We start from the raw sequence: 14,937 nt of genomic DNA, 5'->3' as shown, positions 1-14,937 counted from the left end.
TTTTTTTATATGGGGCCCCCCCCCCCCCCTCCCCGTGATGACTGAAGGCTCTGAAGCATGAGAATAGCCGAGAACAAGCATGTAATGATTCAAGTATCCATTAGGATTGTAAGAACGCCATACAAATGATTATACATGTTTGATTACATTAGCCGTACTGTAGAAGGTAATCCTGGGTTCAAGTCAAGTGGAGCTGAGATAATCCAAAATTGACCCAGAAACAAACTGCCCAAAATCCCCTGCTTTACGTTGCATGAAGACACCTCACTTTCCCTACCAGATTCTCATCTAATATCTGATCAGCAGTGATTAGGCCTTAACACCTTTGCCTGTATGCACTATGCTTCAAAATCCATAGATTAGCCTTCTGGCTAAACTAAACATGATAGTTATGATGCTAATCTTCACTGTAATTGGTGGTGGGAAGAGAGTACTTGTCATTAAAGGTTTCAATAAAGCTTTATCCCATCAGCACTATCCTTCAATTCTGCACCAAGTCTTTTTTTTCCGTTGGTCCACAAAGCTCGCTCACTACGCTCACAAACTGGCTAACTGGCTTGAAACCAACTTGGTAATAGAATTTTTGCACCTTCAAAGCTCAAAGCAAGAGCTCTGCTTTGCTTCTGTTGATGACGCTGGCCTCGTGGAGGCCGGCGAAATATTCTTTAAGAGTGTCCTTGTCTTTGCTCTGTAGAGGCGAGCCTCCCAGGAGAGGAAATTGGTGACGATAAGAGCTGCCACTGTGAGTTTCTTACTCAAGAATTACCTCCGGGATTGAAGGTTGCAATAAGGGCAATCTGGTAAGGCTTCGCTTTGCTCTGCAATTTTTATGGTTCTGCAATGTTTATTTCACTCATGGATGACAATTGTGATTTGGGCTCGATAGTTTAGGAGAATAGGTTATCTGTAATCTGTAATAATGACACTGTACTTAAGATGTTAATAACCGATGGACATGGAGACATCATTTAAAAAGAAAATATTTTAAGTAACCCTCCAGGTTATCTCCAAATAGGGTGGTGTAGATAATCTGGCTAACCTGCTGTCCTATTTACGACCTGTATTATTTTGTGTAGCATTTCCCAAGATCTCAGTATGCACTTTTGTGAGTTCAGTGTCATCATAACAACCAATATGGCCGAAACCGAACAATAATAAACACAACTATAACAACTATGAAAACAAGGTTGAGTGTGGACGTTCTTCTTCTTACAGTTGTTTGATAATATACTGTTAGCTCAAAAATGACAGTAAAGTTATAATAAATTACCATCTCAACTCAAAACAGTTTTTCTCATCTATTGTGTCAAGTTGTTATGATAGCCCTTTTTCTCAGAGGACACTTGTCACAGTGGGAAAAACACAATAGTGTAAATAAAAAAAAACAAAAAACACTGCTGTGCATTGTGTGTGAAAATAACATTTCCTCCTTCAGCATCATGAGGTTTCTGGTGTCAAAGAGGAGGTTCAAAGAGAGCTTGCGGCCTTACGATGTCATGGATGTGATCGAGCAGTACTCTGCAGGTCACCTGGACATGCTGTCTCGCATTAAGAACCTGCAGACCAGGCAAGTGCACGTTCACTCCACAGTATAATTTAGCTACTTTAAATATGAGCCACATTACGTTTTTTTAAAAGTAGTTTCAGATGCTGTTGTTTGAACGTAAATGTCAGGATGGATGTATGGAAGCATTTTCAAAGTTATTTCTATAGTGCAATGATTTGTTTAAATTCAGTATTGTGTTGGAGATGTGTGATGTTTGTGGTGTCACTGGATACACACATGTTGTGACACGCGAGTCATTGATCTGCCTGTTTCATTTGTCCAGCTACATGTGTTGTATTCAGATCTCAGTTTTATATCAGTAAACTTAATCAAAATACGATTCACTCTTCCAGCTCTGAATGCGTCTCAGATTCATTTTAGAAAATAACATTGATGTATAATTCATATTGTTTTCTATATCAGTTTTCCCTCCCACAAATTAGTTCCTCCCATCTTAACCCCCTCTAAAGGTCTAACATGTAGGATAAATATATTCCAACAGTGAAATACGTACACTTTTCATCCACGAAGCAAGTCAGACTCACCGTATGTCATGGGTGTGTGGAATATATTGAGACTTCTTCTCCATAGCTGATGTGATTCCCACGTTGCTTCATTTTGCATTGCACTCATATCGTCTCTGTGTGCCTTGCCAGGATAGATATGATTGTGGGGCCCCCTCCCCCTTCAACACCTCGCCATAAGAAGTCCACTGAAGGTCCTAGGTTAGGTTAATAGACTGCACCTCTAGAATGACCATTTTACCAGCATTATGCTCCTTACACCATAGACCAAATATTGAAGCAGTTACATGCTACCTTATTATTTTTGATTGACGGCACCCCTTTTGAGTTTAAGCCAAGTGACCTGGCTCATTGAGCCGGAGAAAAGGTGACACATGAAAGATTTTGTATCAAATCAAGAAAAACAGTTTGATAAAATGTTTTATATGCAACATCTTCAGGATGTTGTGTCCCTGTTTTAGCTCTTTATGTCACATTATATCAGCTGCTACCAAGAAAAGGCCCAAAAAAAGTGAAACATCCCGTGGCTTTCTCACTGAATGTTAATGAGTCATGTCATATGGCCTCACTCAACAGGGGTTTGACAGTGCTAGATGCTTGCTCTCATACCGGAGAGACACAGGGAGAGCTCCCCCATCAGGATGCAATGGAAATGAAGCATGAAGCACAACAGAAGCATGCCAAGTGATGCATTTTGACCATAGACAAAAAGACCCCTCGTCACACTTTGTTTCGTTCAAGACTGCCTAATCTCATAATGCATGCACCCACACCGTCCACCTGAGATCAATTCTCTCTCAGTGTTAGGCCATCATTCATTCACTCAAAGCACATTTATTTGTAGTTTAGCAAGTATCATCAACATAAATGCTTTCTTTACTTATTTCCCATATTAAAGTAATTCACATTATAGCATCATGAACTTTCTTAAGTAAAAAATAAAATATGTCCTTTGTGGCAGAACAGTGTTTTTATTTATTTATTTATTTTTTAATAATCTCAGATATTACATTTCTCAAATGCTAGAGTTGACCAGATAGTTGGTAAAGGTCCTAAAGCTGAAGGAGAGGCTGCAGAGGACCAGAGCATGATGGGACGTCTGGTCAAAGTGGAGAAACAGGTAGGAATGTTTCACCCAGGTCTGTAAAAGTTGGTTCGCACTGAGATCAAAATTGTATGTTTTTCTGATGATCAATATATTTTAACTCTGGTAAAGGAACACCACTTGTTCATTGTGTTTTTTTCTTTTTCCCTACAGGTGGTCTGTATGGACAGGAAACTTGATTTCCTGGTCAATGTGTATGTGCAGCGTATGGGCATCCCTCGCTCTGAGACAGAGGCCTTTTTCAACTCCAAAGAGCCGTATCCAGCCCCGCCTTACCACAGCCCAGAGGAGAGCAAGGAGGAGAAGGAGGGAAAAGAGGAGGTGAAGGAGGAAAAGGAGGTGAAGACATGCTCTGCTGCAGATGTCCCGTGCTCTGATGTGTCGGTGGAAAAGAGAGATCCTTTACTGGGTCGGTCCGTGGCGAGATCGGTGGGTACTCCCTCCGGCAGCAACAGCCGCCCTTCTACCTCTTGGCAGCACCAACTGCAGCACCCCCTGAGCCAGCCTGCCTGGAACAGCAGCGTGGCCAACACCCCTTCACCGGTCGGTGGCAGCGGCGAGCACTCGCCCACCCTGTTCCGCCTTCCTCCTCCGCCCGCTCCGGTTCACGACCGGTCCTCTTCCGCCCTGGGTGGCAACAGCAGAGAGAGCGGCTCCCAGAGCAGGAGGCGCCACAGGAGGCAGAGGTATCAGCAGGATGCCACCGCCGTGGAGAGCGACACCTCTCTCTCCATCCCGTCTGTTGACCACGAGGAGCTGGAGCGCTCTTTCAGCGGCTTCAGCATCTCCCAGGCCAAGGAGGACTTCTTTGGGCCTTCTTTCTTTACGGGCTCCGGAGGGGCAGCCGGTGCAGGGACTGATGCCGGAGCTGGACATTCACTCTGTGCCAGAGTCAGACCCTTCATAGCAGAGGGCGAATCAGACACAGACTCTGACCTCTACGCTCCCTCGCCTCTGTCCTTCACCGGAGAGGTCACTTGTGGAGAGAGGGGATGGCCAGGACTGAAGTAGGTCAGGAAGGACTGCTCTGCCTGGTGGAGAGGGATTCATGGTGAAAGAGGTCGGTGCTGCAGTTGCCAACAGGAGACCTACCATGAGACTGTGTAGCCAACTGACTGACTGTTGTTGCTGATGATTAAATTACAGACTATTTTAGGTTACGTGAATGGGTATGATTAGCTATTTATTACAGAGGATGGTGAAAATACGTTCTTATTAAAACAACGGGATTGTCCTTTATCACCTTTTATGTTTGTGATGTTGCACTTTACAAGCAATGCTTAGTTACAGTTGTGTTGTATTCATCGAGATCTTGATTAAATCGAAAAACTAGCTGTTTAAGGACACTTCTTTAACTTAGTTGAGAACATGTATTTGTTGTATTAGTGATGACAGATACATGTGTGAGAGTGTAATGTAAGGCACTTGATTTTTTGCATTGAAACTGACTGACTGATTTGTATCAAACAAACGAGAACGTCACTTTGCTTTCTTTTATGAGTAGTGGGTGCATTTCGGCACGTCTTCGTTAAACACTGCCCACTTTAACTTTGAAAACATAGTGGCAGTTAGTAAAGCTGCAAAGATCGTTGAAGTCCTATCATGTGGTTAGCATAGTGTCTTGATAACTTCTATACCTTTGAATGACTTGAGGTGTTATGATGCCAAAATCTTAGCTATGATAATCAATTAGATTCTTGCAGAGTGAAAAAAAACAAACAACAAAAAAAAACAGTGCTTGCTTTTCAGCATCATTAATTCAGCCTGGTGTTTACTGAATACTACAGAAGAACTCCCCTCAGAGTATTGCAGATACTTCCCCATCAATAAACCACTGAACTTCCTGCATGGCATGTTAAATGGTTGATTTAAGGACCGTGTTAAGCAGGCTACAAAACCAGACAAACAGCGGCAAAAAGTCAGCACAAAAACTCAGTGAGTGTTTTTTTTCTTCTGTACAGACAAACAGCAGTGAATAAAACATGAAAATGTGCATGCATGACTGGTTTCAAGCTACAACGTGTTAATTTTTAAGGAGCTTTTTGCTTGAATTCCAATCATGTAAATGCAGCCTGAGCTTGCTGAGATCAACAGCTCTTCTTTTCTTGGCAAATATGTCCTTAAATTATGTACACATCCAATACAAAGGCAGATGTTTATTACCACATACTGTATGTATGGAAACAATATGGACATTAGCTCATACATTTTGTGTTGTTATGACACAACATGCAGTGCTGAGGTTGGACTGATTCAATCTTATGGGACATTTGCTACTCAGACATGATGGTATTTAGCCTGCAATGTCAATCATTTCTCTGCAGCTCTTGTCAGTTCAGCACTAAATGAGATGCAGCAATAAGAAGCAAGCAAGGCAATCAAGAACCATCCTTTACAATCATCGACATAGCCTTAATTTTCACACCCAAATGTGTTGTTTTATAATCAAACAAATCAGCAACTTCATTCTTAACATTTAATAAAAGTAGTGCAAGTACTATTGCAGGTGTTATATAAGGAGGGGGGCGGGGGGGGGGGGGGTTACGGCCAGAGAGCATATGCTCCAGGTCACAAATTTAGCCACTGTTAATGCTAAAAGCATGGGATTCATAGGGACATCTAAAGCTATGAACAGTTCTTGTTAAAAACTAACCCAATCACAGCAAATCAACTCCAACATTTTAACATTAACACTAACATGTGGACGTGATAACAGAGGAAACATCATTTAGTAGAAAACTGTCACACGCAATTCATATTTTTCTGAAAAGAAGAAACAAAACCTGCTGCCATTTTTTTCCCCCCACAGCCCAAACAAAGGGCCTGTATGATTTTACATGACACAGTAGCTCTTAGTTCAGCACCATCATGTAACTGCACCTTCTTCAATAATAAAACTTTGTACATCACTGAACAGCACACCTTTGGTCTTTTTTTCAGTTCTGTGTCAATAGAGGAACACTGAGGTGTTCAGATGTGAGAAGGGGAACTACAGTGAGGTGTAATGACAGCCATCTTTCACTAGAGGGCGATCAAGAACTTAATTTGAGTGGATGCTTATAAAAACAGGCAATAGATAGATAGATAGATAGATGAGTGATTAGTCAGTGATGAGTCAGAGTAGCTCTAATCCACACATCCAGTATGGACTTCAGGTTTGATAACTCCTGACTCCAGTTAGCTTTTGTTGATGCCATTACCCCTCGGCTAATGGCATCAGTTAGTTCAAGATCTGACCACATTTTAAGACTAATTTATACATAAATGGAGCTAATTCCAGGGGCCTCGCTGACTTTTTCTTGCCGCTGTAGATAGAAAACTTCCTCTGGCAAGTGTTTAATCCTCCAGCAGAACACTTGTTGGCCACTGATATTGGGAAATAGGAACTAGTTCACAGTCTGCGGTCCAGTTCATCCCGAAGATGTTGGACTGGATTCAGTGGAAGGTTCCTCTCCAACAAACTGGGAAGATCATTTCTTTTTGGACCTTGCTTAGGAAAGGGACATCAAAAAAAAAACACAACCGGAGGCACTAACACTAAGATTTCCTTTCAGGTGTCCAACCCAACAGATGACACACAACTCTAGACCAAAGGTTTACAACAAGAGCATACGGCCTGTTCACATACATTTAGCCAGGTGGTGTAAATTAAACCACTCTCTACGTCAGCAAAAAGTTGATTTACTCATTGCTACTGCCTGACAGATTTTATTTAACAACCTATTTAACAACCATTGGTGATTGTAAATGAAACAGCGTGTGCCTCATGCTAAACTCTAGGTCAGCCAATTTGTTAAGTGTTGTGGAGCCAGGATTTTAGTTGAAAGGGTGATACAAATAGGAATTGATTGGCTCATTAATAAAAGTCAGATGATTGCAACACAGCAAGCACAGACCGGAGGACAAACAACCAGCAGAGACAAGCTTTTGAATCCATACAGCAGTGAATATGTGCATTTCACTACCTGGATGGAAATATCAACTACAAACAATTATGTTTTGCGGTGGAAAACATTATTATTATTATTATTATTATTAGAACACTTTGAATGTTTCCTTGGGGGTTGAGCACAGTGATAATACCGTTCAATTTGTTGGAGCCCCATCCGTGCGAGGCGTTTATTCAGAGATGAGACATCTGTGTTTAAACAGTGCCATTAGATAGAGGTGGGACATTGACCCTCTGGTGATGAATGATAAGAGCCAACAATCAATAAATCCATTAGTGATGTGGCTCTTATGAGACAACTGTCGAAAGAGAGGCCAAAAACAGATGGACTGTACGCACTTTGGTAATGGTATGTGTGCTCACATGTTTCACCGCTGAGAGCAATGAAGCTCCTCCAGCAGCCTCACTGCACACTTTGACCGCTCCTCGGCCCTTTCACCTTTTCAATTCTTCCTGTACATTGCAGTTTCCCGACAGGTGAAAAGAACAAATGCGAAGGCTTAATTTGCTGAATTTGACTTTTCTACATTTACAGCGGAAAGGAAGAAATGACTCCTGTGTCCTTGGCACCAGCTGTGTTTGTGCACAGGTCCGGACTGGTGGTCTCCATGTAAACATTTTCTTTATGTACAGTGTTAGTTAACATCAGCAAAATGCCATCAATGTCCACCAAGGGCGGACACAGGTGACCTTCCCCCTCTGTCTCTCTGTAACACACAGACACACGGAGAGACACACACGGGTCCATAATAACGATGGGGGAGGGGATTAGGGGTTGTGTAAATAATACTGCTGAACATATATCTCAATTTACATTCATTACACATTGGCTGCATTTCAGGGAATGGCTTTGTCTGATGACAAGGGCGATCTGTATTGGTTTACTGGTTCATGACTGCATTTACTTGCCATGCTCATGACCCTATGGAAAAGTGTGGCTCTTATATTCAGATATAAACAGGTGAAACATGGACAAAAAAAATCATAACATGTAAAGGGATTTATAATTGTGGTAAATCTAAGTACAGTATCTGTATCAATTAATTCTTCTCGTGTAGATCTTCAGTGTAAACTGGTGTGATCTGATTTTTTTCAAGGTAACATTATTCTGTTCCATTTCTGGCTTTTAAAAGTATTTTAAATAACTGAGGAAGTTCAGTTCATATCGTTTCCTGTGGGAGAATAATACCTTGGACAAACCCTGACTGATTACACGCAGCTCATCATTAATCATCAGACAATTACTGAATTGCATTGATCTTAAATCCCTCAAGGCTTTTGCCAGAGGCAAGTCTATTCATCCATTTATCAGACTGGACGATGGATATAACAATTTTATTGATTTATAATCTGACTTGACTAATTAGCTTGATATACTACTTATTAGACAGCAGTGTTTATATTTGAATGTGAACACATAGAAAAAAATTATGTGTGTACCTGTGTACCTATACAATGATTAACAATTATTTTTGAATTATGATAATTATTGTATGGCACTATTTAGTTTCATAGAGTTTAAAAAATGCCACAACAATCACATTATAGAGAGACATTTTATTTTAAAAACTCAGGACAGTCTTTCCAAAGCCACTTTCTCTGAGGTTAAAATTCTGCAGTCTATCATTGACAGATTTAACCATGGTTTGAATCTCATCTTCAGAAACTTAACAAGATTACCTGCAGCCATGCTAGCAGCTCTGTGGCAATCCATCCAATAAATATTTCAGTCTAGATCAAAGTGCCGGACCAACAGAGTAATGTTGCCATCCCAAGAGCAGCAGCGCTATTGTGCATAAATTTAAAAACAAATATTGCAGTAACGAGCCAAAATAATCGATTAAGGCCACGGTGGTGCTTTAAGGACAAATGTATTAAAATACATTTTAACTCCAGTAAATCATACACATAGGTTTGTACACCTAAAGCTGTGACACTGTCCGTGCAGCGCAGCACCGCAGAGACCTGGTTTCAGTTTCAAGAGAGCAAGGCCTCCGGCTGGGTGAGGCATTGTAAACAACAGGACCGGCTCTGTAGAAGCCAGTGAGGGATGATGCCTTGGTCTGGGGAAGAAGTCTGGATGACACAACACAAAAAGTGAGGATAAGGATGTGTGTGTTGTACTCTGACTTTATCTGTTCTTTGTTTTGGCTGCACGTGCATGTTAGTGCATGTGAGTCCCTCCTGTTAAACTGTTGGCCCTCCCCACGAATAAAAAACACGCCGACATGCGAGATGGCGCACTGCAGGACGCAGATCAAACGGAGGCCAGAAGTGTTTGTCGCCAACAAAACGTTTGTTTTTGGTCTGAGATGCTGGTGGTCTAGTTTCGCGTCTAGTGGCGGCGTCAAGCGTCTAGAGTAAATGAAAACTCAAAAAGTCATTACGTTATCCGCTCAACATTTGTGTGATATTACGGGCAGGTTATAACAAGTTCTGTTTTATTACATCATGTGGTTATTAGATTATTAATTTCCATGAACACTACCCAGACTGCGTGCATTTTAAAAACAGGTTAAAGTTACACTAACAAAGCTACACTGCAATGATCTTAACACCAGTGAACAAACTGATGGTTGTAAATGCAGTGTCTCTTTGTTCGGTTACAAAGCGATTTGAGCGGTGTCCATTCAGGACATGTTTCTCTCCACATGAAAAAAATGCTAAATTGTTACCACTGACCAAGTGATAAAACTCATTATTTTTGGTTTGCACCATAGAAAAACAGAAATGTCTGTTGGCTTCATTGTTAATACATCAACATCAGGTCAGGTTGGTTCACAGATAAATAATTCATAACAAAAGAATGGAGAGAAAAGTGTAGATTTTGTCTACAGTCCAGCTGAATATGTGAGTCAGACAGTTGTTTTCAGTTGTTTTAGTTCCCCCAAAAACTGGGAGAACAGAGTGTAACACACACACACACACACACACCGTGTCAAACACATTCAGCTGAAATACAGATGAACAAGAGATCAACATAATGGTTTAGTAATCGAGTACATTTCTTCAGCAACACACTCTCTAAACAAAAATAACATGCACCATAGTGGAAACCTTCTCGTATAATAATTATAAAGTAAAATTTATGACATTATAAAAACTCCACCAGCATACACGTAAACAAGTGTGTAAATAACTTACAATGTGTTCACCCATGTCTTTGTAACACCTGCTTAGTCTTCCTTTCTCCTCTCTCTGACCTTCCCTGTTCCTCAAGCCTCGGTATTAATTATGAAACTCTCCAGATTCCTTCCTTTTTCCGCCTTCTGTCAGTCACCTGAGCCTGCTTCACCCAGCACACCTGTGTCACCTTACTTTTGTACCTCAGAGTATAAATAGCAGCCGTTTCCCACTCCCGCCTGTTAACTGCATCTGAGTTTAGAGACCTTTGGTCTGTCTGAGACCTGCCTTCCCGCCTTTCCCCTCCCTGTTGCATTAGTTTGCCTCTTTGTACGTCTGCTTCTTCCTTTCATCCTACCTCCTCTGCAAGTGTCTGCATTTGGCTTCAGGAGAAATTTGAGTAAAAACCCAAACAACGAGATAACAGATACTATAAAGTTTCATAAGACTGAGGGGAACTGCAAAGTCTGAGTCGACAACACTCTGCGGGTTTGTCACATAGTCATCTGACCCATATAGAAATATCAATAGAGCATCTTTTAAAAACCTGTCATCGGCACACACAAAGAGAAAAATAGAAAATATTAGCATACTCCTTTCTATTCCAATTCTAAATAGGGAAAAATATGAATTAAATGCTGTTGAAGAACAATACTTCAGTCTGTCTGTTCGTACAGTTAAAAGTTGGTTTAAATTTCAACATAAAACAAATGTGTGCTAACAGTTGACGTCTTACACCGTTGAGGTCTCGTTGTACAGGGAGCAGCTGCCCATAAAGAACTCCTTAGAAGTTAAGATTGAAAACCACAAATTGAAGCTGACAGATCTTCATTTCATACTTTAAGAGTGATGAAGATTCATGCCAATCATGATTACTCTGCGGTTTCTGGAGCGCTCCACATAAAATTGGAAATTGGTCAAGGATATTGAATTGGATAACATGACTCACTGATACTGAATGCTCTGTGTGCGTCTCATTAGATGGGCTCCAGTTTTTCCACCTTTATTGCAGTTGAAAATAACTGTAAGTTCATACCACTGCTATCAGTATTACTTCCATATAAGAACTGCACTCACTTGTCTTAGAAAAGCTTTTAAATTAATGGAGATATAACAGAAATCAGTTAAACAATGGAAAGAGTTGCTGAGTCCATTTAGGCCACTGTGTGCAGCTCAATAAATCCTTCTCAGCAAAATGAGCAAAACATAATTGAACTCTAAGCAAACAAAGAAACAATGCTGCTAAAGCACAATTAAAGTTAGAAACAAAAAAGAAAGTTTTTAGCTAATACAGTGTTTATTAGAGGAGCATAAATTAACATTGTTCAAGTTAAGCTTGAACACACATCGCTGCTGTGCTGCAGCTGGAGAAATGGAGCCAAAGCCTGCATTGAGCATGCTCAGCATAATGGGGATAAAATGACTGTCCTTCTGGCCTGTCTGGAAATGGACTGAGGAGGAGAATGACCTTCACGACTGTCTGACCTAGACAGGTAAATAGATTTTTATCGTGATCCACAGATTGCCAAACCAGACATAGATACCATATCGTGAAATATTTTTCACCAGTCCCTTTCTTGCCAGCTTCAAACAGCCTGGAGTGATGCAGGTTGTTTTCCACAGACACATTATACCTGCTGGATACGACAAATTATCAGTGTCAGGTTTGGGTGTAATAGGACCCAAATGCAGACAACGAAAAAAGGGTTGTTGATGGGGAAATAGGTGTTTTAATAAATAAAACCAATGTACAAAACAGGCAAAACAGAACTGAGAAATAATCCAGTAAAAACTCAAGAACGCAAAACAGAAGCTCAAGGAGACACAGGGGAGACATGGCAAAACAGAAACAGGAGCACAACTGAGTAAAACAGGACGAACTGACAAAGACAAAGGGGAGCACAGAGATTAAATAGACGCAAGGGAGGCAAGGGTAATTGAACACAGGTGAAACACATTGTGGCAGAGTAGACAAAGACAGGAAGTAAAAAAAACCACAAGACACACAAGGGAAATAACACAAAATAAAACAGGAAATAAAACAAATGTCCAAACATGAGAATCCAAAAGCTCAAACATAAATTGTTCGTCAGGGCAAACCACAACAGTCAGTAAGTATTTACAGAACACTATACTCAGTTGTCGGTTTATTAGGTACACCTGGATGAAACTACTGCAGTCCTGCAATAAATCCCACCTCCATGACAGTTATAATGTTCAGTTTATGTTGAAACTGATTCAGAGAGGTGTTGATTCAATGTTATGAGCATTTTGGAGGCTGCAGTTTCTGGTGCTGTTGTGTTAAATGGACAGGTGTTTTTCTTTTGTCCATAAATAACAACCTAAGAGAATCTATGTTCTGTGATTGGAGTTTGTTTTGTTTTTTTTATTATTTGATTTGACTTTGTTTCCTGATGCATAAAGAAACTCTTACACAAGTTTGTAGCGCCTCCAGCTGTGCACTCATCTCGATGAGAGCACCACCCTGTCTGGAAGTTTGTGCAATCTCAAAACTGTCTGACCTGCTCCTTCTGTTCAGTTCTTCACCAGAGCTGATGCCCTCATCTCCTCTTCAGCTCCTCCTGACTCTCAATCATGTTTGATTAAAAAAAAAAAAGTATTTTGGGCTATGACAGGCAAAGATAAAAATAAAGAGCAGAAGCCCAACAAAGCTGACAGAGGTAAATGCATAATGCATGCAAAGCAGTCACATGGTAACTGACCATCTCCACATTTAGCTGCAGGTCACTCCCTGCAGTCACTGATGTAACATAGAGAGCAACTTCTCCATCTCTTCTAAACACCAGCATTATACACCGAAGCTCTTCGGTCAACTTGTTTCAGCTAGAAATCTCCAAGTAAAAAAAACTAACAAAAAAAAAACACAAGGTTAACAAATCTACAGTTTTCATTCCACGAACGAGAAAAAGAGAAGACATGGAACAAACTAAAGTTCTTGACAAGGAGTGAAAACATTTATAGATTCAGGCACTAAAGCAGTCAGCATGACAATTCACAAAATATTAATATTAGCCTTAAAAAAAAAAAAAAAAGTATCATCAATGTCATTTAGTTCTTGAAGCTCTTTGCTGACCTTCTCCTCCTCTGTGGTTCTGAAAACTTCCCTGTCACAGAGCTTCTCCTCCTAATCCTGCAAATGTTGTCCAGTTAACATCAACGTCTCAACACATTTCCTTGTTAAGCCTCTAGTTTCATGGCCGTAAACTGTGATATAACAGACTCCTGACGTGGGTGTGATATGAATATTCTGCCAACACTGTCCGGATTTCAGTGCTGCAGACGGACAAATCTTTCCTCCGTTATCTGGAGATCCACATACTGCCAGTCCCTGTGACTTTATATTGAAATCATTAGTTTCTGCTAGGTGTTTCCTAATAAACTGAAAAGTTTATGTATGAAATGTCTGCATGGAAAAAAAAAGAAAAAAGAAAGACGTTTTGTTTGTCCCCTCGCACAAAGTTGGCCACAGAGCAACACTCTGAAACAGGTGTAGTTGTAGCTGTCAGTGTGATCACATTCATTCATTCATTAGTATTCGGTGGGAGTAGCATGGCCGATCTTGCTCGGCCTTGGGGGAAGCCTTACTGATCATCTTAGACTCAGACAGAGCCAGGTTCACCTCTATGTTTTTTTGTGTATGAATGAACCTGATTGTAGCAGCTGAAGGAAGGTCTTAGGGTTTATCCGAGAGCTTAAATCCATAAATGATACTCAAGCATTGTCACTGTCCATCAGTCGGGAAATGATTCAACAGTTAAAATCCCAAGTTCAAGAATTCAGGAGAGCACAGTGTGACAGGGTTGTCAAATGTATGGAAGCTGATGGCAGGGATTCGCTCATTGTGAAGGCTTCGTCTATCCTCAGGAGTATTGAAGCTCTATCTTTGTGGAAACGGACAAAGAATGACAAGAAGGGGAAGCACACACAGAGTGAAAACTGAGCGGCATAAATATGTCAGTCTGATGATTGCGAGGTGAATGACTTGGAGGCAAATGCATGATCTTGTTCCTCCTCACGCTTCGAAGAGGAAAATTTGATAATTTGATGCCTTAATTATTAGACTGGCAATGTGCCTGCTCTAATTAACGACTTGGCAAGAAAGTGTGTTAAAGTGTGTGTAGTGACCTGGCCTAATTTTCTGATTAAGAGGGGATCCTGGAGAGAGGCAATGATTGGTGTATGTTGAATTCCTGTAGTTTGACAGAGGTTAAAATGAGCTGCCAAGATCCAAAAGCCAAAGAATACGAGCTCACGGTGTTTTAATGAAGCCAGTGAGGTTTGAAGTAACAGATATAAGCCCTGGGGAGGAAGTGGAGGTCTTGAGATGAACTTTCTGGTGAGTTAAGTTGGAAAAACATCACACAGAAACACCCCGTACACATGGTCAGTGTGTACTTTACTAGCTAGCTTCCAGCTAATGTCGCTATATTGGCTATTTTTTGGCGAACATGAACTGCATAAACTCTCCAGCAATCAAATTCTTGCAGATATAGCTATCATATATTGAGTGTGACCTATGTCTTTCAAACTCCACACCTCTCAGTTTGTTACACAGGCAAGACCACTCTGAGTCAACCCTGATGACATCACTAAGGGGCCCAGAGCTGCTTGTCCGGACAGACAGTGGACAGACCTTGGATAATGATGATGATAATAATGATCCATGATA

At 40.9% G+C, this 14,937-nt stretch overlaps 1 protein-coding gene across 1 annotated transcript in view; it reads left to right on the top strand.

Moving 5' to 3' along the window:
• The window catches only part of LOC111230685 (potassium voltage-gated channel subfamily KQT member 2-like), a 37,901-nt gene extending 33,469 nt beyond the window's left edge, over positions 1-4,432 (top strand). Inside the window, exons 13-16 of the mRNA XM_022757499.1 lie at positions 695-800; positions 1,436-1,567; positions 3,097-3,190; positions 3,329-4,432. Of these exons, the coding sequence (XP_022613220.1) occupies positions 695-800; positions 1,436-1,567; positions 3,097-3,190; positions 3,329-4,186 (1,190 nt within the window). The 3' untranslated portion in view covers positions 4,187-4,432. The remainder of the gene's footprint in view (positions 1-694; positions 801-1,435; positions 1,568-3,096; positions 3,191-3,328) is intronic.
• Positions 4,433-14,937: the final 10,505 nt, after the last annotated feature.

This window comes from Seriola dumerili, unplaced genomic scaffold (assembly GCF_002260705.1).
Source record: "Seriola dumerili isolate Sdu_G_001 unplaced genomic scaffold, Sdu_1.0 BDQW01000278.1, whole genome shotgun sequence".
Lineage (NCBI taxonomy): Eukaryota > Metazoa > Chordata > Actinopteri > Carangiformes > Carangidae > Seriola > Seriola dumerili.
This window is presented reverse-complemented; position numbering and strand designations above follow the sequence as displayed.